Raw genomic sequence first — 23349 nt, forward strand, 5'->3', positions numbered from 1 at the left:
CAATTATGAAGCTTTTATATAGTAGAAAAACGTTACTGTCGGAAGTGACAATGATTTTTCTAATGCTAGATATGGTTCAGATGTTATGTAGTAGAAAATGTATTCTTATAAGCTGAAATTGTTGATTCCCTCTTAGAAAGAAGAGATAAATATTCAAAATATGATAAAACTTGTACCCTTGAAATTAGGGAACTTTACTCTTCGAGAGCTGTTTTTTAGGTATATTTTTGGTCAAGAGTCAATTACTTTGTTAATAGGTGCTTTTTTTTGTCATTGTAAAATCCTCATTCGATTCTCTTCAAATTTGTCATAAGAACAAATCTCCCTCACAGATTATATATTACTTTCCATAATTTTTATTGATGACAAGATTTGTTTCTGCGTTTTTAAGATCATTATGTGTAGTTTAACTTTTGTTTTTTGTAGGAAGCCTTATGTGAGTTACTGGATGAGGGAGGGAAAGAGATATTGGAGGTCATTGTATGTCAAGAAGCTTCCAAAAAGTCACCTAGAGCATTTTGGGCCTGGAGGCGTTTGGGTTACTTGCAGGTTTTTCACTTGAATTTGTTCTTTTCGTCTTTGTCCTGTGATTGTGACCAAATAAGTACAGCAGATGAGAAATGAATGAAGGGGGAAAAGTAAAATGTTTTTTCTATTAAAGGAGAGATGCACCTTTTTACAAAATTTTTAAGAGGAGCATACAAAGATGGGGTATCATTCTCCATAATTGTGAATATTGAGGTATGGAGGTATTTAGACCTTGATAGGTTGGGTGTTGGTTTGGGAGCTAGAAGGCTGAGCACTTCGTTAAATTGTATGGATAGGTTTTCCATTAATATTTAGGATTACACTTTCTTGGAGGTCCAGCAATGAAAATGAGAGTTTAAAGAATGTGATGATTGGGAGCAAGCATGTGTTAAAGTAAGCATCACACAGATTTTCATGTCCAATCTTGATATGAACTGGTATGAAGAATGCAGGGTAAATGCTGATCCTCAATATAGACGATGTAAACCATCAGTCTAAATGCAATCACCTTCTATGTCGGTTTTTTAATTAGTTTTACTATGTTATCAAATTACTCTATATTGATTGAGGTTTTACCTTTTGCTTAGAGAGTGCCATTTGTCATGGTACATTATTTATTTATTTATTTTCCTTTCTACATGTGCATAAAAACCACATTTTATTGTGCTTGCCATGTAAACTTATTTTTATAAAATAGCTGATGAAGTCATATACTCAGTTTATTTATAGCTTTCCGCTTGTTAGTTTCCTCCTACAACTGATGCTGGAGGCATTGTTAATTTATGGGCTCTCATATTCCTATGAATATGATTTGTATAAAAATGTCATTGTTGTCTGTTTGGGATTATTTTTGCCTGCAAACCTAGTTTGTATTAGGCAATATAAAGAAAAATTTCAAGCATGAATATAGGTAGCAAAATTTGGAAAAATATAGAAACGAAGAGATAATGATAAGCAGATTTTTCAAAAGTTAGCTATCAGAAAAAGGGAGAAAATGAACTGAAGATGCTACACAGTGGGTGGACTTTAGAGCTTATTGTTTCTCATGTAAATTGTATCCATTTTAAATTGTTATGAAGGAAGGTGGTTCTGGTCAAGTAGCAATTTTCTGGACCTTCCTGATATACAAATTAATGAAATTTAGGTTCATCAAAAGAAATGGATGGATGCCGCTCAAAGTCTCCAACATGCCGTTCGGGGCTATCCTACATGTGCTGATTTATGGGAAGTAAGAAATCACGTGTCCCAATCTACTGTTGATTTATGTGAAATTTTATCTTCAAAACAAATGTTAATACATTTTGAAATTGAATTGCTTTTTGGTAATTTAGGCTCTGGGTCTTGCATATCAACGGCTGGGCATGTTCACTGCAGCTGTAAAGGTGAGTTTTCTAATAATATTTTAGTACTTTATTTGATTTGCTGGAGGTATCTTTGGTGATCTATGTCACTTTAACAGTCGTATGGGCGTGCCATTGAACTGGAGGGGGGCTCAAGGGTATTTTCATTAATCGAAAGCGGCAACGTACTATCACTTCTTGGTTCGTTTAGAAAGGTATTATCCTCCTTGTCTTTGTATAAAATCCCCAGCAATGGATTTCCAAAGATCCTTCCCCAACTGTATTTCCCCTGGGGAATTAACTTGGTCAATGCCTTTTTGTCTTTCTGCATTATGAGTACATAATGCTTTTTCGTCTCTTAATTTGATTTTGAATTATTTGAATTTTTTGGTGATTTCCAGCTATTTTTTAACTATTTCTGGAAAAAAACATGTGGTTTCAGCATATTACTATTAGTACAAATAGCTTTTTAAAAGGATAGACCTATATGTAAAACTGCCTATAAGTTTGTATCAGAAAACTTTATGATGCTACTACCAAGCAATAGATAATTCATTACATAGTTTAATTCTATTGAAACAGTGAGTTGTTAGTGATAACGATTAATTCTATTGAAACAGTGAGTTTTTAGTGATAACGATTACATCCACAGATGCCCTAAGTCAACAGTTAAAAGTTAACTGGAAGAATATCAATTTGAGTTCTTGCTCATTATAAGTTCTTTTGATAAGGGTGTAATATGTTTCGTATCATGAGCTTTAGCTGCTTAGGCATTTTCTCCCTGTTTTGCTTCGAAGTGTGCGTTAAGGGTATTTCTGTAAGGGTACAATGCATTCCAAGTATTGTCTTCAATTTGTACTCCTTTGTAACTTGTTATTGGTTGATAGTTGTTTATGATCCAGTTGTTTTTTCTTTCCAAAGAATAGATGACTGGATGCTTAACATTGTTCTTTTAGTTAGGGAGTTGAGCAGTTTCGCCTTGCATTGGTGATTGCACCTGAAAATTTGGCTGCCCATTATGGGCTTGCTTCTGCACTGCTTGGAATGTCAAAGGAATGTGTAAATTCTGGTGCCTTTAAATGGGGAGCTTCCTTACTTGAGGTCAGTTATTCGCATATTTTATACAACTAGAGCCTCTACTTTAATGGTGCCCATATAAGTGCGTTCCATCTAACATGTGCTTGATAGAATGACTTCTGTTTGAATTGCAGGAAGCCTCTGACATTGTCAGAGGATGTTTGCACTTAGCAGGAAACATTTCTTCCATGTGGAAGTTGTATGGGGATATTCAGGTAATTTCTATCTTGCATCTATGTATGTTCGTTTCATTTTCAAACCGTTAATAGATAAATGTCCTACCTCCAACAATGCTGAAGTCTTTTTAAGCTCAATTATAGCATGACCCATGCTTATTGATTGCGTTTTCTATTGGCTATTATGAATCAAACCTTCTTTCAGACTAATCTTCAGAGTTAAATTTTTGATAGTTCACTGTCCAACATGCTGGTCATCACTTCAATAAATATGTCCATAGTACAATATGCAAGGGGTGCAAGGGAGCCAGGCCCCAAAAAGGCCTGAAACAAGGTATTCCTGGCCTGCCCTGTTAAACAGTTATCATGACCCTTCCCGTCCAAGAAAATGGAAATAGGTGCCTAGTAACCTAGACGGGCACTGCAGAAAAGAAGAAAGAAAAGAAAGGTGTGTGTGTGTGTGTGGGGGGGGGGGGGGGGGGGGGTTGGGGGGATTTAGGGGTTTCAAATTTCCAAACTAAAAAAAAAACACTCATGAAGCATAACATAATGTAAAGCCACTAAAAAAAATAAATTGTGAACTAAAAAAAAGCATATCATCATATTTGTAAAGACAAACTTAAAAAATAAACACGTGAAAGTGAAAGTGAAAATGAAAAAAAAAAAAAAAAAAAAAAACATAACATAAGACAACTCACAATAAATACAAAACGCAAACCTTTCAAAAAACCAATAGAAGTAGGCTTGAATCGGCTCTTTTGGTTGCCAAAAGCTCTATTTTGCAACCTCTTTAATCCCTAAAGAGTTTATTGTGAAATGCGATTCGATTCCGCAAGAAATAAAAACTACAAATTTGGTTTGCTATCCTTAAAAATTTCATCTTTGAACAAAAAAATTGTTTTTGGAGACAAGAAGGTTGTTAAAGATTTTGGAGGGCCAAGATGCCCCCAAATATAACTCACCCCCTTTCTTCAAGGGGGGAAAAGGACATTTTTTGCCTTTAGAAGATGCCCATTTTTGGGCCTTTCCAAAAAGGTCTTGGGCGATTAGTTGGCCGCCTAGGGCCTTCGTCTCGCATAGGGTTGAGTAGTCCCAGTGCGGGGCAATGAGGCATCCTAGGCAGCTGGGCAGGCAACTTTTTGAACATAGTAGTAAAGTGTGTTCATCATCATCAGAGCCTTTTCCCAATTATTTGGGATCGGCTACACGAATCCTATTCCGTCATTTTGCTCAATCAAGGGCTATAACGTCAGTGAGGCCATAAGTCTCGATGTCTTTTCTCATTACTTCCAACTATGTCCTTTTGACCTTTTGTCTTTTTTGAGCCTTTCACTTGAGCAACTCGTACCTCCTAACGGTTGTTGTATTGGGTCTGCACTGCACATACCCAGCCCACCTAAGTTTGCTTTCTCTCATCTTATTGCCTGTTGGAGTCACACCTAAGTTCTCTCGAACATATTCATTTCGAATTCTATCCCTTTTTGGCTTGCCAGTCATCCATCTCAGCATCTTCATCTCACCTACACGCATCCTATATGCATGTTGTGTCTTGACTGTCAAACATTTTGCCCCATAAAGCAAAGCTGGTCTCAGAGCTGTCCTATAGAACTTTCCATTCGGCTTCATTGATACGTGGCGATCAAATAAAAACTCCAGTTGCACATCTCCACTTCACCCACCCATCTCTAATTCTATGTTCAACATCTTCCTCAATCTCTTCATTTTCTTGGAGTATCGACCCAAGATATCGAAAGTAGCTTCTTATTGGTATTTTTTTGCCTTTAATCTTAAGTACTTCCCTGTCTCTAGTCCTATTATTAGTAAACTTGCATTCCATATACTTTATCTTAGGCTAATTTTAAAACCTTTAGATTCTTGAACATCCCTTCGAAGTTTGAGCTTTGTGTTGATGCTGCTTCGTGCCTCATCGATCAAAACTATGTCGTCTGCGAACAACAACATATACCATGGTACCTCATCTTGGAGGTGCCTAGTTAAGTTGTCAATAACTAAGACAAAGGGATATGGGCTCAACGCTGACCTCTGTTGCGGACCTATTGTTACTGAAAACTCACTTGTCTGTCCACTAGTTGTTCGCACACTAGTTAGCGCTGCCATGTACATATATCTCTTCTTAAGCCTATATAGTATCTTGAGACTCCTTTCCTTTTCAATACCCACCAAATTAAATCTTGAGTTATTTTATCATAATCTTTCTCTAGATCAATAAAGACGATGTGGACGTCTTTTCCCTTCGCCTTAAACTTATCAATCAGTTACCTAAGTAGGAAAATAGCCACAATTGTTGACCTCCCTGGCATAAAATTGAAGGATATTTTGATTCATTTCATATCCTTAATCGTTGCTCAATCACTCTCTCCCACAACTCCATGGTGTGGCTCATAAGTTTGATCTCTTGATTGTTCACACTTCACACAACTCTATACGTCTCCCTTATTCTTGTATAAAAAAGTAATAACATAAGCAAATAATACAAAAAATATAAAAAAAATATTAATAATCCAATACTGATAATCCATTTATTATAATTGCACTTTGTTAATTATAATGATTAGAATGACCATTTATTCTAATTTATTATTGTTGTATAATGACAACCACATAAATTTATACAGTAGAATCACTCATCAATAATATTACTTTTATTTGATTTATTTAGTTTTAATTTCGTAAACTTTTCTATTAGATCAATAACCTTTAAGATTCTAGGCAACACATGGGGCTGCTTACTAGTTTTAGATAACTAGCTGGAATTTGGATTTTTAAAATATTATTTTGGTTATATCCGGGACACCTAGGCATCTATGCAAGTATGCATAAACAATGGTTGAAAATAAAATAAATTTTCTCATGGATGGTGGAGATAAAGATGTAATGGGTTTCGATGTTGGTGAACTCAGTGATGATGATGACAAAGGTGGGAATGATGTAGATGACAAGAAGATGTAGATGAAGACTACATATGATTTACTTTTTTGTGCTTTATCATTTATAAATTATATAATCTTTTAGGAATCGGGCTTTGGTCAAGGCGGTAGTAGCTGGGTTTTCATAGCACCACGTCTCAAGTTCCATTCCTATGTAACCTTGTCAAAAAATAATAATCTATATATATATGTATGTATGTATAAAATCTCTTCAGATTTTGAAGGCCATGGTTTATAATATCGGATTGCTTCCTTGTTTGTGTCTTTGTGAGAGAGCAAGTGTGAGAATTATGTTATGAAGTTCTGTATGCATATGGGATTCACTGTAATAATTTACTTGACTGATGCCCTTCAAATTCAATGTTCATATGTGTATTGCTTAATGAGCTAGTGCCTTAGTGGAGTACTTCATGTGTATATTGTTATTCTGTACTTTTGGCTTCTAATCATGTTCACTTGTGATCTTATAATTTACTTAATGTTCTAAAAAAATTCTCTCTTTGTGAAAATTTGAAAATTTCTAGTTAATGTTCCAAAAAAATTCTCTCCATGTGAAAATTTGAACCTTTTGTAGAAATTTTCATAATTTTTATATTTTTCTCCATTTTTCTCTATGTATGTTTATTTTACTGAGCTTTTCAACTCATTTTTGAAGGTTGATCAGTCTGACAAGTCAGCTGGTCCGGTTTGACTGGTCCGATCTAACCAGTACCATCTCTACCAGTTTGATGGCTAATAACACTTATTGAAGAGACTAACATAATAAACATAAGAATGGAACAAACATTTCACATGGAGAATTTTTTCAATTACAGCAGTTCACCCATACCTGTGTCTCTTTAAGAGTATACCTCTCAGGCAATGTCTTCTTTTCTTCACTTGTAAGAACTTGATGCTCTGGAAGAAGGAACTGCTCCTTGATATTAAGTTCTGATTCCTGTATAAAAGTACATGACATACAATATCTGAATACCTTACCTTCAGAGTATCTATAAGAATTAGAAACCATGTGACTATTTAGATAAACTACTGCATAATCTAGCTCTCATGCTTCGTGGTCTATAAGTTCATATTTTTCCCAAAAGGGAATTGGGTGCTACAGTTGCATATGAGAACCTCCAGATGAGAAGATACTTTGATTGTTTCCAGCTTGCAATAAGTTTTGACCAGTTTCCAGAACGATGATGTCAATAAGATCATAGTGCATTATGAAAATAAAAATCACCTTCCAGAACGATGATGTCAATAATGATGATTGTGTGCATTATGCAAGTAAAAATTCACCTTCCAGAGCAATGATGTCAATAATGATTATTGTTTCCAGCTTGCAATAATCTTGCTCGTATGCTTCATGATTTCTCATGAATATCTGTCTTTATTGGTAATAGTTCATTTAGAAACGAAGGTTCTGACAAAGTTTCCTGGAGGGTCTTGTTCATGAAAGATGGGTTATCCACTAATTACAATGTTGTTGACATGCTAGTGTTGTCTCCAACCAGCTGCTAAGCAAAGCAAAATGAACATCCAATTATGTGAAAAACCGTCTGGTTGACTTGTTGAAACTGCTTGACTTGGTGAACTAATAATTCGAATTTTTTGGTCAAGTAGTGTTTACTTACAAAGGCATGCATGACAAAAAAGGGATAGGTCAATTGTTATAAAATATGATTAAGTTCAATTGTTATAAAATAGAATGAAGTAAAGGTTGGAGTAAAGAAGAACAAACTGTGAATCTGTTAAAAGAAAAGTTTGTAGCTGGGAATGTAATTGCAAATTTTCTGTACTGGTTATGGTTTTCAGAACTGCTTGAAAATATTGTCGCATTCTGGCATTGGCTTTTGAAATGTTCAAACTTTCGTAGTCCTTCATATTATTAATTATTCATAGCCACTACAAATACTATTACTTTCAGATAATATTTTCTTCTTTGATGGGGATGCTCTGCATTTTTCAATTTAGGAACGGTATGCCAATTCTGTAAGGGAAATACCTCTTTTCATTTTTTCACTCATATATCTGTAATTTAATCTACAATTTTTTCTTTCCAGTTTGCATATGCAAAATGTCATCCCTGGGCCATTGAAATGAAGTGCACCGAAATTAACGAGGAGTCCTTTACAGCATCTGTACTTTCCTGGAAGAAAAAGTGTTGTTCGGCAGCAAGATGTGCTAAGCGTTTGTATCAAAAAGCTCTCCATCTAGCTCCATGGGAAGCCAATCTCTCGTCAGATGTTGCTATATCTCAAGATCTCTTCTGCTCTTGGGAAGAGGAAATTGCCCTGGATGAGCATGATTTGTATGATCTATTCATCATGGCTTGTTTTTTGATTGTTAACAATACCATAGTGATTGTAAAAGATGTGGAATTATAAATGCTGCACAAGATGTGCAGTATTCTCCATCAAGAGTTGAAATTTGTCCTATAATGAAGATGTGTGATAACTTTTTGCAATAGCATCTTGTTGTTTTTGGTATCTTCTCTCAGATGTGACTATTCATTCAACAGGCAGCTAGCTGAGAAGATGTCTTTGGGTGCCTTGATGATTGAGGGCAACAACGATGAGTTTTGGGTCAAACTAGGCTGCTCGTCAAAAAATAAAGCATTGCAACAACATGCTCTTATCAGGGCCTTGCAATTGGATATCTCCAATGCGACTGCCTGGGCTTATCTTGGAAAGGTAATTCATGGGGATTTTCAACATTCACCTAAAAAGATGAACATCTCTTGAATATTCCTTATTGGAACTGATCTGTTTTGTCTTCACAGCTTTACAAGAAACATGGTCATAATCTACTGGCCAAGCAAGCATTTGATCGAGCTAGAAGCATAGATCCTTCACTGGCATTGCCGTGGGCAGGAATGTCAACTTATGTTCATGACGGGTAAATGTGGAAAAATGTGTTTCAGATTACTTTGTGTTGAGATATACAATATGTATCCCTTCTACATTAAATCAATTCCTTTTTTAATAGGGAGTGTTCCCCAGATGAGGCCTATGAAAGCTGCCTGCGTGCCGTGCAGACACTGCCAGTAAGGTTTTCTATATTATAGTAGATTTCTTTAGTTCCAAAGGGGCAAACAGTACTTTGATGATTGCAAAAGAGCTGAAATATATTGCAACATCTTTTAAAGTGATCGTCACTTGGCTCTTGGATTGAGTATACCATGTTCTTCCAAAGAGTGGGACTTATATTGTGCTATAGAGTGGTCCAGCATTTCGTATGGCGAGTCGCTTTTTGAAATTTCTGCGTGTTATTTTATATTTACTAGAAAAGTTGTAGCTTCCAGAATGTTAGGTTGTTTATGAGCACATTTTGTTACTGCCTCTTTGGACACATATTTGTATGCTCTTGCATTCATATTGCAAATTAGTATTGCACCTTTTGCGGCATTCTTTTAGGTAGTAACAAAGCATTGCTATTCTTATGTTGCAGAGTTTGTATTTTTCATTCCTAGTTGTTCATTTAAATAGAGTTGGAAAGGCAGCTATATTCACAATTTGGTTCCTTGCAGGTAGCTGAATTCCAAATGGCTCTTGGACAGCTTGCTCTTCTTTCTGGTCATCTTCATTCTTCTGCAGTATGATCACATGCTCCCTAGTTTCTTGAATTGTTCCATTTTATGGGAAAAAAATACTCATTTTTCATGTGATGGTGTTACACTTTTAACAATTGTTAACCTCTAAAATATGGTTCTGATGTTTAGAGGAGTAAAACACAGAAAATGATGTGACAAAGGAAAGATTCTGATCTACCTGCCTCTCTCTTTAATATCATGTTACTCACTTTACGCTGGCCATATGAAGAATTCAAGAAAGGTCTTGGGCTACAAAATAGTGCATAACAAAAACAATATGAACAGCTACATCCATGCATATGCATGTTTACATTATTCTGTGACAACAAACAGTTCTATGGATACAAGTTCAAGTGGCACCATGCTTGTCAGAATTAGGATATAGCGAACTGTGGTTTATCATACACATTGAACTGGCTTGTTGAGGTACAGTTATAGAAAAGCAAAAGATCGGAGAAGAGTTGTTTCTAGATTTAGGATTCTGTACTCCTGTAGAAATAAGTATTTCTAGATTGCTTTCTGCCGATTGTAAATAAATGCTTTTGTTGGACTTCTTAATAGATGAACTTACTTCAGGATGATATTAGAAAAAGGAGAGCACATATCTGCAATAGTAACTCGTTTTGTAGTAGAATTCTGGTAGAATTCTCCTCTGCCCTGTTGAGAACCTCTTGGTCGCAACGGGAGAAAGAGTACCCTTCAAGTGCAGTACTTGGACATAATCACATAGATGAATGTAACCATGTACAATGTATGTGCCATGGTTAAAAATTTCCGATCCTGGATCGCGATCTGGATCGGCAATCGTCACGCCTGAATTGCTTCCCGCAACATATCAGGAACTGGTTCTCACCTCAAAATCGGCGATTCTACTGTAGCAAATAGCCAATTTGGTATATTAGAACCGGCGATTCCCATTTAAAAACATTTGACAGCCCATCAACTTGTGATTTTTGGCTCTTTCGGCTCTTTCTTTTTTAATCTTGCTGTTGTAGGGACAATAATCGATCCAAAAATTCATTTTAATGTATACAAACGTCATACAATCGATCACAAACTCACAACAAATAATTTCCCTTTCCTTTTTTTCAAATTTTCGGTGAAAGAAATCGTGTTTTCTGTGTTCTTGGGAGAAATTCACCAAACAGCAATTTTCTCATTGATTTCTCAATGGTTTTGGTTAGATTGTATTTTAAAATGGTATTTGGAGAGCCTAGAACAAGATTTAGTACTTTAGTGATAAAAATGATCACATTGGAGTGGATAGCTCAAAGTTTTTCGGTTTCAAGAGTTGAAGATCTTCAAAATTGGACTTGCAGATCGTGTTTGATGTTGTTTTTCTTCGAATTCATGTGAGGATATTTCTACAGAGGTTTAGTTTTCATATAAATTACATATGTGAATTTATCATCTTGTTTTTTTTTTCTACAATTTTTTTGGTAAAAAATTATCTTGTTTTCTTGTGTTCTTGGGAGCAGTCTGCCAAACAGCCAACATTTTTTTGTTGAATTTTTTTGTTTTAAAATGGACTTTAGAGATCCTAGAACAAGATTTAGCTCTTGATTAGTGCTAAAAATCATCACTTTGGATCTAGCCCGGAAATTTTCGGGTCCAAAAGCTTTAGATCTTCTAACAATCACTCATAGATCATGTTTAATGTTGTTTTTCTTCAATTCATGCGGGGATATTGATCTGAAGAGGTTTATTTTTTATCTAAATCAGGTATGTGAATTTATCATTTTCTTTTATTTTTCTATGATTTGTTTGGTGAAAATTCCTGTTTTCCTGTGTTCTTGAGAGCAGTCCGCCAAACAGCCAATTTCTCATTGATTTGTCAAGGATTTTGTTTTTTTTTGTTTTTAAAATGGTCTTTGGAGACCCTACTACAAAGATCGAAGCCCTAGAGATTAAGTTTTGCTTTTTTCATTTTTACAATTATTTCCAATTTTAGGTGCAATTATGCAGATTTTCAGAAAAATAATTTTTTAAATAAATGTTCTAATGTTATAACATGGTTGGATTGCTTTTTTCATTTTTTTAGATCTCATAATATGGAAGTATCTTTTTATAATATTCTTCTATTAAGATGGATCATTTGGATATTGTAATGAATATAGTAATATATTATGATTAATTAATTATACACTAATAATGAAAATCTGGTAATTTATTTATATTCTAAATTACATAGTGTTATTTTTGTTATAGATTTATATAAGGATTTTTTATATTAGATAATAATTTCTTATGTTAATATTTTTTTTTATTTTTTATTTTCATATCTTTTTGGATCTTATAATATGGAATTTATTTTGATGCAATATTGTTCGATTAAGATGGATCATTTGGATATTGTAATGAATATAGTAATATATTATGATTAATTAATTATACACTAATAATGAAATTCTTGCAATTTGTTTAGTATTTTATTTATCTTCTAAATTACATAATGTATTATTGTTTATAATAGACGTGAATAAGCATTTATATAGATGAATATGGTCATTTGTGTCATGCATGTTGCAAGTATTGTCCTTCTAGCCTGACGTGGTATTACTATCCATCCAGTTAGATTTATCAGATTCTTAAGTTATGCATTTTGTAAATCTTATGTCCAGTCAGCTTGAGATTGACATGGTGATTGTAATGAGTTACACATTGAGTTGAATTTATGATGGATGTTCATGTTCTGCCTTGCAAAGTACTTACATTCATCATTGTTTGGCAAGGTGATCAGTGGATTCGGCAAATGGATGGTAAAACAAATGATATTCTTTTCTTTTCTGTATTAAACAACTTATTGCCTTGTATAAATTATGGACTCATCTATACCATGCTTATAAACTCTTTTTTTTCTAATAATGTGAATGTAATGGTCAACAAACATCTAAACAGGGAAACATTGTCTCAATATTCATGTTTTTTGTAAAATAATGAAAATACATAATGCACCACTCCCAATTTTTTTTGGAAACATAAAAAATACGATTTTTAGGGATTTTTTTAGTATTTTTTGAAATTGTTTTGAGGCCGAAACTGGCCGATCCAGATTGCTGATCCACCAGTCCGACCTGGTTTTTGGGGTGGCCGATCCGTGTCACTGATCTGTTTTTTAAACTTTGTTATGCACATATGTATTATCATCTATGCATAGATGTATATTTCCGTGTTTCAACTTCTTTGTTTTCGTTAGAGAACTTCCAAAGGTCATGGCTTTCCTTTAGCTTATGCTGAGATCAATGATATATTATTTTGATAATTGAGTCATTATTATTCTCATTCAGAGTTCAATGTTACATGATTACAGGTATATGCGGCTGCAAAGCATGCTGTTCAACGGGCACCCCACTCTCCTGAGGCGCATAATCTACATGGCCTGGTCTCTGAAGCAAGAAAAGATTATCATTCTGCAATTGATGCCTATAAGATGGCCATGTACTGCATTAACAGTTTTGCAAAGACAGCTTCACAGTCTGATTATAGTGACATACGCGTCAACCTAGCTAGATCCCTTTGCAAGGTATTTTTTTTTTCTAACAACTTCTGTTAGTTGTTTTTCTGTGCCCTTTCTTCCTGGAAATTTATATTAAGGTCTTCAGAAAATGTCCAATCAAATAATTGTTGATGGTGGAGAGGGAATATGTTACATCTTCCCAGTGGTTCCAACCAATCACTGGCCGTTATTTCATTGGATGGAATGATGATCCCAATGGATTAAAGTATTGTAGTATACCATAGTGCATTGTATAATGTCGTGCTTTTCATTTCTTTTCATCTGTCAACCTGTGCAAATCAGATGCTGGATGCATGTGTTTACTCTCTCTTTACATGTGTCATATTATGCGAAATCTCTCATGCAATAGGGCATTTCTAATGCAGGCAGGGCATGTACTTGATGCTATACACGAATGTGGCATATTGCAAAGTGAAGGTAAAATTATAACTGGAGCTTCTACTTCGTTATGTATACTAGGCCAAATATTAATGTATTGTGCTTTCATTAGAGAAAAAGATTCTTTACCAAAGATGCAACTTAGTATGCATTTCACAAATTAACAAAGACAAGTCTGTGAACACCTTGGAGACACGATACAGAATTCTAACCCAATATCTCAGTGCAGAGAAAATAATTTATTAAAGGGATGTTAACTAAAACAGTACAAGATAGAACAGATAGAGGAAGCGAGGTATCTAAACAGGAAATGAAGAGGAAGTTAGGCACGTAAACAAGGAAAAACCCCTAATGTTCCTAACTAAACCAGAAACCCAAGATCTGACCCTTAAAGTAACCTCTCGGATGAAAATTTATGAAGCATGTAAATCATATGGCCAAAGGTGAAAGTGTTTATAGCACTACAGAGCACAGAAAAACCATAATAGGACATTCGGTCATCCATTCGTTAAAAATGATGGCTGGCAATGTGCCAATAACCCTACAGACAACTTGAACCATAGCCATTGGATTATCGTATACTCCACATTTGTCAAACTATAATTTTGTTTTGTTAAAATATTTGGTTTAAAACAATTGTGTGTTAACATTTGGTTTTCCAGGTCTACTGGACTGCATGGGGCTACAAGTATATGCAGTGACCTTATATAGACTAGGCAAGAATGATGAGGCCCTCCTTGTTACGAAAAAATTAGTTGAGATGGTTTCATCTATGAACTGGACAAGTGGGGCAGCAACACTAGCATTGGTGTGTAAATTGCTGTACCACATTTCAGGCCAGGAGACTGCAGCAGCTATGGTGTTAAGCAGCCCTCGAGAATTGTTGCAAAACTCAAAATTGAGTACTGTCGCCTGTTTGGTTACTGTTCTTGACTTGTCTGGCGTGCATAGACTGTTTTTCCAAAGTAGCTTTCAGAAGCTCTTCTCCCATGAAGATGCTCCAATATTACACTCTTTACTTGCTAAGGGTATACAGGTATGATAGCCAAACAGGTTGGAGTTTAGTTTATTTTTCAAAAGTGGAACATGCGATTCTCTGATGTACAATCGAGAAACATAGTCCATTACGTCATCAATGTCCAATGAATGGATGGTGATGGACCCACCAAGAGAAGTTATGACCTCAATGGTGGTTTCCATTCTCTTTCCCCCACATTCCATTTTAATGGACAGCAATGACCTTTGAACCGTGGTTGATCCAAATTCCTTTCCATTTTACAAATGCCTCTATCTTGTTATGTTCTATTGACACCTTTATGCGTCCAGAATGTATCTGATGAAGAATATTTGTATGCGTTGAGCAGATTTCACATGGAACAGATTTGAATCTGGGAATCAAGAATGCATCTCTTTACCTAAGAAGGGTTTTACACATGTATCCTGATAGTAATTTGATAAGGTAAACCAAGTTTCTTTCCTCTTGCTTGATAAAGTTCAGAAAATTTGGAAAGGGTAAGTATGCCATGGTCAGCCTATGCATGGTTACATTGACCAGTATTCTCGACCAATGACATTCACCTTGGCATGATTAATCTCTAGCATCCATTATTGAGGACTGACGGTGAATGTGCTGATGTGTATCATATACCGTATACAGGTTTTTTATGTTGTCCATTCACTCTGAAAAATATTATGGCGCAAGCTGTAATCCAGTGGATAATCTCAATTTCTATGTTAGAAACGTGGTTCTAAATCGGTAACAACATGCTTATAGAAGACAAAAGTTCAATTCTCCTGTCTGATGCATTGCCCATTCTCTTAGCTCCACTCCTGTTAGGGATCTATTGTGAGAGTACCTGGAGCAGATTTCAATAAAGTTTGTCAAATCTTTACCTCTTTGTTTGCTTGATATAGTAAGAGTAGTGTTGAATGGATGATGCTGGGCAATGGGGCTGCTTATGCGTGTATGCATATCTACATGCATATCTCTTGTCTTTGTTGGGTTGTTTTAGGATAGTGTTGAATGTACAACTCTGGGGCAATGGGGCTGTTTATGTATGAGCAGGGTATGTGTGTATTCTTACATGTATGTCTCGACTTTTTATGCAGAAATGTAATTCATGCATCATATACTTGCAAATCTTACCTTATCCTCCATATACTTGAGAGAGTGGAGCATTCACATGGTTCTTTGTTTGAAGTTATATGTATATGTTCATGGCTTGTTGACGGAATTTATATAATCAAACCATGAAAAGACTTGAACTTCCTAGAGGATAGCTTCTCCATGCATCAAGGTACTCCATGGGTTTGTGAGGGTTAGAGGTGAACTAGGAAGCACATATTTCATCCTTACAAATATCGTTAGTGCATTTTTGGCGAGAGTACCATGAAGATTTTAATAGCATATGTTTTTTAGTGGCAATTTATAGGGAATAGAATTAAATTAGGAAACTATTATTTATGAGATAAAGTTTTTATTTATGAATAATAAATTTGATTTTAGATTGATAGCATAAAAATATTTTAAATAAAAACTATGAATATATTTTATGAAAATTCCACTCATCATGAAAGAGCAAAGTTGATGAAATTTTAAAATTCCAATAAAAATATTCACCAGATATGGTGGACCTTTCTTTTAGAAATCGATAATGTAGATGTTCTTTTCTTAATACTATATAGTAAAGCCTTGGGATAAGCACATGACCATTAAACTCCCAAGTTAATTCGGTCATAAAATTTAGTGTGGTTACTTACGTGTATACTAAATAAGGGAGTAATGTAAATTTTTTCAATATTTAGTATAATTACTACTCGCCTCTCTCTCTCTGCATGTGTGTGTGTGTGCTCCCGCCCATGCACGCATGTGTGCACATGTCCATGTGGATACTGGACGGGCACAAAGAGAAGAAAGCAAGAGGGATCACTTTTTGTGGGATTGGCTTTATAGGATACAAAGAGTACACAAATAATGGAGTGTTGTGATTCTTTCAGAAAATCAAAGGGCCTTGATGGTCTTGTGTAACAGAGAAATGGACAAATTGAGACAATTAGAAGATAATGCACAAGTTAAGACAATTATAAGATAATATGGATTTATGTATGGGAGCGCTTTGATGCACCTGTGTGCACAAACAATGGTGACCCCAATCACCATTTATTGATGGGGTGAGGCACCCAAAATACATCCAAGATGTCTTCAAATTATTCTTTGACATGACAAAATGGATTTGGAGGTCCTAAAACCTCCAACTACTTTAGATCCACCATTCAATGAAATGGATGGTTCATGTTTCATGTTAAGATGATGGTGGAAATGGATCACTTTTAGAGTTCTAAACTCTTTTTTTATGAGAAGATTTCTTTTGGAGGTGAGGGAAGGGATTTTGGAGGGTATTTACCTAGAAGATTTTAACAGTGTGCATTTCTTGTACCAGGTTACCAATAATGAGTACCTATACATGACCATTTTGGGGACTGTCACTTACATACTTGTACAAATAGAATAGCAACTCATACTGACTGAAGTAAAAACCTGTACCGATAACCGCTAGAAACGATTACTAATATGCAATAAAAACTAATACCAAGTAAATGATAATCAAAATATGTAGTTTTTAATGATGCATCATATAAAATGGCCGATTAAAAATAAAGGTCATATAGACTTCTAGTTCGAAAGTTAATTGTCATCTATGTAACATGGACACTTGTGCTTATAGTTTTTGGCATGTGCCAGCCTACCAAAACACGACACTTATGTTTGCTAGCTTTAGAAATTTAGACATTTCTTAACATTTTTGTTGAAATTTCACGGTAGAAGTACTTTTATATAGCCTAAAATCCCGCCTCCCGCTTTATCTAGATGTACAAATATGTCATGTCTAAAAAGTCATATTTGGAGTTGGTATTTTTAACACTCTTATCATTGATACAGATATCCGTTTTTTTCTAACATATGTTGTAAGTATAAGTAATATTACACTCAATTATATTCAAATCAGTCAGTGATGTTATTCCTAACAACGTACCAATATTTTTTCTTGCTACATGTCAGTGCATACCAAAACTGTGTACCAATTGTATAGAAACCCATATCATCTTTTCTAGAAACTGTACCAATGCGCATTTCTGTAAAATTGAACCCAAAAACTTTTTCACCCTTGTGTACCAGTAGTAATCGTATGTACTAATACCAGTGCCTGTACCAATATCTGGCAGCAATGGTTTGGAGTTTATCTTGCCTCACCACATCAGAAATTGATGAATGAGATGAGGGGGCATGGTTATTTGCTGCCCCCGTTGGAAGCATCAGACATCTCGCTCTCTCTCTCTCTCTCTCTCTCTTCCCATACAATACTTAGTTTTTTTATGGCTGGACTAGATTTGTTTCTTGGCTTGTCTAACTAAACAAGTCATGCCATGCATTGTCATGCTCAAGCTCACATCTCCTTAATGAAACCAAGCTCAAGCTAGATGGTTGAAGCTTGACTCAAGAGCAAAACATGCTCAGCGTAGTCCTCAAACACATGCAAGTAAATCTTGAGCATGTCCAGGTTCAGCCCATTGTGGCTCGTTCACACTGTGTAACCTAGCTTTAATGTTTTTTTTTCCCCCCTTTTTAAGGACACCTATCAATTTCCAATATAAATCCTACTTTATTTAGGTAAGTTGCATGTTTCCCTTTTAAAGCTAATTTTTGAGGTAAGTGATGTATTGCTTTTTCGAAATTTAAAGTTTCGCATTACTAATTTAGTTCTGACACTGCAATCCTGTTATTATTGGGAAGGCTTTCTGCTCCGATAATAATGGGTAGTGTTAAATTATCATGATGAATTAATTTTACCAGGATAGAAAAGTTATTACTGTATAATAACCTATCATAATAAATTTCTGATAAAAATAAATTGCTGGCCATATCATTTATAATTCTATATTATGTTCTTTCCTTTAGGGATTTTTATCCTTGGTGCACCCTTTATATCTTATCTGGATGTCTTGTTCATTTCTTGTACCTAGTCTAGTTGTGCAAGTAATTAAGAATATCTCATGTCAATGAAAATGGATGGAACTAAGGAAATTTATCTTCTGTCATGCCTGTACCATTTAATTTCAGGGCTTTCGTAGTTGGTGGGCTTCAATTCTCTTTTCCTATTTGCTAACCTTTGATCTATCAATAAATGCTTTGCTGAATTTTTTTTATCTGCTAATTCTACTCATGGTCATGGGACTATATGTTGTCTCTGTATTTGTGCACACTTGACATTGATGTGTTGGTTTATGCCTACTATAGTCTCTTATTAAAACTAAATTGGTTTAGGGTTAAAAATTATCATGATATTTTATCTTTAAATGTTTGTATGGCAGATTTAGTTAACATTTGGCTTGCTTTCTGGCAGGAACCAACTTGCTTTCCTTCTATTATCCAGCAGAGGTCCAACAGCTTCTCACACTGCAATAAGATGCATTGATATGGACCCACATGCACAACCTGTGGCCAAAGGCTCAAAGTCAGCATTTGAGATTCTAGGATCAGCTGCAGTTTCATGTTATGATTGTTGCACCTCGAAATCCAAGTTATCTTTTCAAACATGTAAACATAAGTTTGGGACAAGCTCAATACAACAATTACAGAGGTTTATTTTTTCTCTCGATTATTTGCACCAAACATCTTTCTTATTAGAGAATGCAAATTTCAAATTAGTTTTTGGCAAGTATTTACATAAACCATGCAGGTCCCCAGGAACTTTAATTTTACAGTCGTGCCTGGTTTGGCCATTTTTTGAAATGAGTCCTGTACCAGTAGTATTTTGTTAGGTACTGAGGCCCCATTTGAGCAGATGAAATCTTAGGAATAGTGCCTTTTTTCATCCATCCATTTAGGATTCATAAATGTCCTAGCTTAGACCCCCACCTTTCACAGCTGGGCCTGTTTGTTGTAACCATGCTTATCTAGATAAAGCTGCCCAAACGCCCCTTTGACTTAAAGAAAAAGTGAACGTGTTTTTTGGTCTATTCTCAAAATAGCAAATACAGTTTTCCAGGATTGCTTATAGAGGTAAGCAGGTATAAATTCTTTGATCTGTCTATTGGCACATCCATGCAGGGGCCTTATGTGCTATATGTTAAGTATCTGATTGGGGGTAAAATAATCATTTTTTAAAGGAAAAGTTGTTCGTGAGTCAGAGGGTGTGTGAGTCGATTTTAAATGTTGAAAATTTTATTCTATTTTTCATAGTCATGATCATCTTTTCCTAAGATCATGAATCCCTAATATTTGTTACTAAAATCCATCTTTAAGATAGATTTGAGAGGGGACCCACATATGTGCAATATGAATCAGTTGACTCATAGAAACCCATCCTTTTTTCAACAGATGTTGTATCTATCGGAACTTTTAAGGTTCTGGATCATCTCCGTGATTTATGCAGGTGTTCCTGGTTTTTTTTCGATTGTTTCTTTAGAAGTAATCATTCCACGCTAAAATTTTAGTTCCCCCGGAAAAGAAGTCATTTGCCAAGACATCGTTGCCTTTGATTTACTATTTGATGACAATTTGACAGTTTGTCTAACCATCATGTGGTAGGTGGTTGCATCGGTACCCATGGAACCGCAAGGCAAGATACTTTCTTATTCTTAATCTCTTCCAAAAGGCTCGTGAAGAGAGATACCCTCGCCATCTTTGTGATAACCTTGGGCGCCAACTAACTGTTGCTCTTAATGACCAAGGAAATCATGTGGAGATATATTCATCTTATCAGAAGTTCCAACTTCTTTTATGTGCTTCTGAAATAAGCCTTCAAATTGGAGCCTCTTCTGATAGCAAAGCTTACGCAACAAGTGCTCTGGGCATTCCAGTACCAAACAGTGTGCTCTTTTTTGGACACTTACAATTAGGTCGTATACATGCAGCATCTGGGAATATGGCGGGCCTAAGAGAAGAATGCAGCCAGTGTTTGCAACTTGGGACCAACTTTGAAATAGGGTGGATATCACTCAAAATGATTGGGACTAGATACAAATTGCAGATAAGTATGGATGAGATTGATGCTTATTTTGAGGCTTGCCTCAAAGAGAAAGATGAGAACTCCCAGAGCATGTGGAGGGCAATAATTGCCCTAGTGGATGGCCAGGGTTTCATTTTGGATAATGATCTTGATAAGGCGGAACAAGCTCTGGCTCATGCTTGTTCTATATGGGACGAAGATAGTTGCCTTCATCTTGTTCATGGTAATTTATCTTTCTCAAAATGGTTAAACTATTGCTTCTATTATTGTTATTGTTTGTGAAAACAGTTTATGTTCCATAAATATTGGATTTATTGATGTCATGTGCAATTTTGGAGAATGAGAATTTCAGTGATTCCCTTGCATCTAAGTTTTTTTTTTGGGTAAGTCAGTGGGGATTTGGGCCTCTACCTGTTTTTCATTAATAAGTAAGAGTGTTATAAAAGAATAAAGAGTTTATGGTACAGTTCTTTCATTAGAAGTCCTGGCATATAAGTTCAATGCTTGGGTGTCATTGACTTGAAGAAAATGAGCCGTTCTAATTACTTTTGTGTAAACCTTTCGGTACTAGTTATTAGATAATACAAGTGAGAATTTTGTTCCAGTATACTTCTAAAATAAACTTTTTGATGAATGGGTCTTTGGACAGGTGCAATTTGTTTGGAGCTTGCAAGGCAACGATCTGGCTCTCAATTCTTATCTCAAGCATCGGAGAGTCTTTCAAAAGCTCAGGAAAATTCTGATTCACGTTTACCTTTTGTCTCTGCTTTGTTGGCTCAAGCTGAGGCCAGCCTTGGTGCCAAAGCCAAGTGGGAGAGAAACCTGCAACTTGAATGGATGTCTTGGCCTCCAGGTAGTCCATGCATTAAACGAGTAAGAAAGTGTGTGATAATCCTCATGTTTATGGAAAATCCAATCTTTCGGTCTTCACCATCCAATCGGTTGTCGACGGTGATGATGAGGGGCCTGCTAAGACATAGCTCCAATGGTTGGGGCTCTCTCTCGCCATCACCATTCAATGATTGATTAGATGGTGTTTACCTGCATGACAATGGAATTTCCATAGCCAAGGGTATACTATTATACTTCGAGAAATATTCATCTACTGCATTTCTTTTATGTTAGAAAGAAAAATGAAAAGTATTCTATAACCAATGGACCATGGAAAATCACTGCCAATGGGGTTCATGGTCCGACAAAATGATGGATATAGAGCTACCTGTCATGGGCATCGGGTCATGCTCTAGTAGGTCCAATCTCTTTAATCATCATCTATCATTTTGTTGGACGGTGTGACTAAAGTATAATAGATCAGAGTCTGATAGATTATAAAATACTTTCTTGGAAGAAAATGTCCACCTGATCCAGTTTGATGTTTAAATCTTTGGAAATTGACATAGTGACATCTCTTTGTAGGGATTTTCTGGGGAGATAGTTTATAGGGAGATTTTTCAAAATTCTTATTCTTTTTTTGGGAAAATTTTGGGGTGTTTATATGAAAGGGAAAATTATCGAAGCAATGAAAACTAGAAGGAACTAGATATCATGTGTGCCTATGGTATTTTTAAGATAACTTTGTTATGAATATAATTATCTTTTAGTTTGTTTTGGATTCCATGGCTAAAAGAAGCTGCCCTTTTAGAAATGACCAACCTCAAAAATGAATTTTGGAATTTCTACTAAACTTAAGGCTATAAATAAATGGCAGATACTCAAACCACAGGTGTGCTCCTTTCTGTTTGGGAGAACTTACCACAGCCTGTGTTGTAGGCTACACTGGTAATGCATCCAGCGTTCTTAATGGCGGATGGTGGAGATTAAGCTTGGCTTCAGCAATGGACATTCACGTAGGACTAGGGGTGATAATCAGGTTGGTTACCTGCTTATTCTGGGTCTGGAGCTGCCTGCTGGGCCTGCTGGGCTTGCAGGTCAGGTCTGGTTCCACTTGGCCTGGACCTTATTTGGTTTGGTTCTAGCCCATACCTAACTAGGTCAGGTTGGGCTTTGGTGCCAATCCGACCAGGAAAATATAGATGACCAGGACCACCCTATTTGGCAGGTCAGGTTTGGGTCGGGGCTGATCCAAAACCCGGACCCGACATGTTTACAGGCCTATTAGGACTACGGTTAATCTCAACCATCCATCATGAGAAGACATGGTGGATCCGACGGCAAGCAAATCTAATAAAAAAATCAGGTTCTTGGTCTCATGCTTTGTCTTGTAACTTCCAGAGATGAGACCAGCGGAGCTATATTTTCAGATGCATTTGCTCACCAGGCAATCTAAAGCATCATCAGATACATCAAACAGCTCGGAATCGAATAAAAGCTCAATGCTATGGATCCTTCGAGCCATACACTTGAATCCCTCTTGTTCAAGGTACTGGAACGTTTTACAAAAGTTAAAGAATGAATTCTTCTAAAATTGTGGCAAGTTAGTTTCTCTGATTCAAGAGTTCTGTTTGTGTGAGCTTAGTTCTCATTGTATTGGATTAGAAATAATTTTCTTGTAAAACACATCATTGTGCCTTCTAATTTATTGTACATCTTTGATGGGTTTCTTTCTCTGGAATCCTTTGAGAGGGACTATATAGCAAACGGGATTGAATACTATGAGACCATTTATCTTTTTTAAGGGGAAGTCACAATTAATCATAGCCATTGGATGTCAAATTGGATGACTTGATTTTGTCATAAAATTCTAGAAAATTTGTTTAGAATTGAGTCTAGTCAATAACATGCTCACGACCACCCAATTTTAAATTCAAAGGACAAAAGTGATTGTGACCTCCTTATAC

General features: G+C 35.7%; 1 protein-coding gene across 4 annotated transcripts; it reads left to right on the forward strand.

Annotated features, from left to right (window-relative positions):
- The first annotated feature begins 466 nt into the window (after positions 1–466).
- LOC18439634 (Tetratricopeptide repeat (TPR)-like superfamily protein) lies at positions 467–23116 on the forward strand. Of its 4 annotated transcripts, none has more exons than XM_020670651.2 (19): positions 467–549; positions 1673–1756; positions 1860–1910; positions 1988–2083; positions 2829–2969; positions 3080–3160; positions 8118–8365; positions 8576–8747; positions 8837–8952; positions 9043–9100; positions 9584–9649; positions 12957–13169; positions 13529–13580; positions 14204–14577; positions 14906–15000; positions 18944–19180; positions 20131–20774; positions 21201–21404; positions 22260–23116. In XM_020670651.2, exons 2-19 carry the CDS (start codon positions 1691–1693, stop codon positions 22319–22321), a joined length of 2976 nt encoding a protein of 991 aa, XP_020526310.2. In that variant the 5' UTR covers positions 467–549; positions 1673–1690; the 3' UTR covers positions 22322–23116. The 4 variants fall into 4 exon arrangements, with proteins under 4 accessions (XP_020526310.2, XP_020526311.1, XP_020526308.2 ...); XM_020670652.2 differs by having other exon boundaries at positions 22322–23116; XM_020670649.2 differs by having other exon boundaries at positions 22784–23116.
- The last annotated feature ends 233 nt before the right edge of the window (positions 23117–23349 follow it).

This window comes from Amborella trichopoda, chromosome 3 (assembly GCF_054954075.1).
Source record: "Amborella trichopoda isolate Santa Cruz 75 chromosome 3, AtrichopodaSantaCruz75HAP2 v2.0, whole genome shotgun sequence".
Classification (NCBI taxonomy): domain Eukaryota; kingdom Viridiplantae; phylum Streptophyta; class Magnoliopsida; order Amborellales; family Amborellaceae; genus Amborella; species Amborella trichopoda.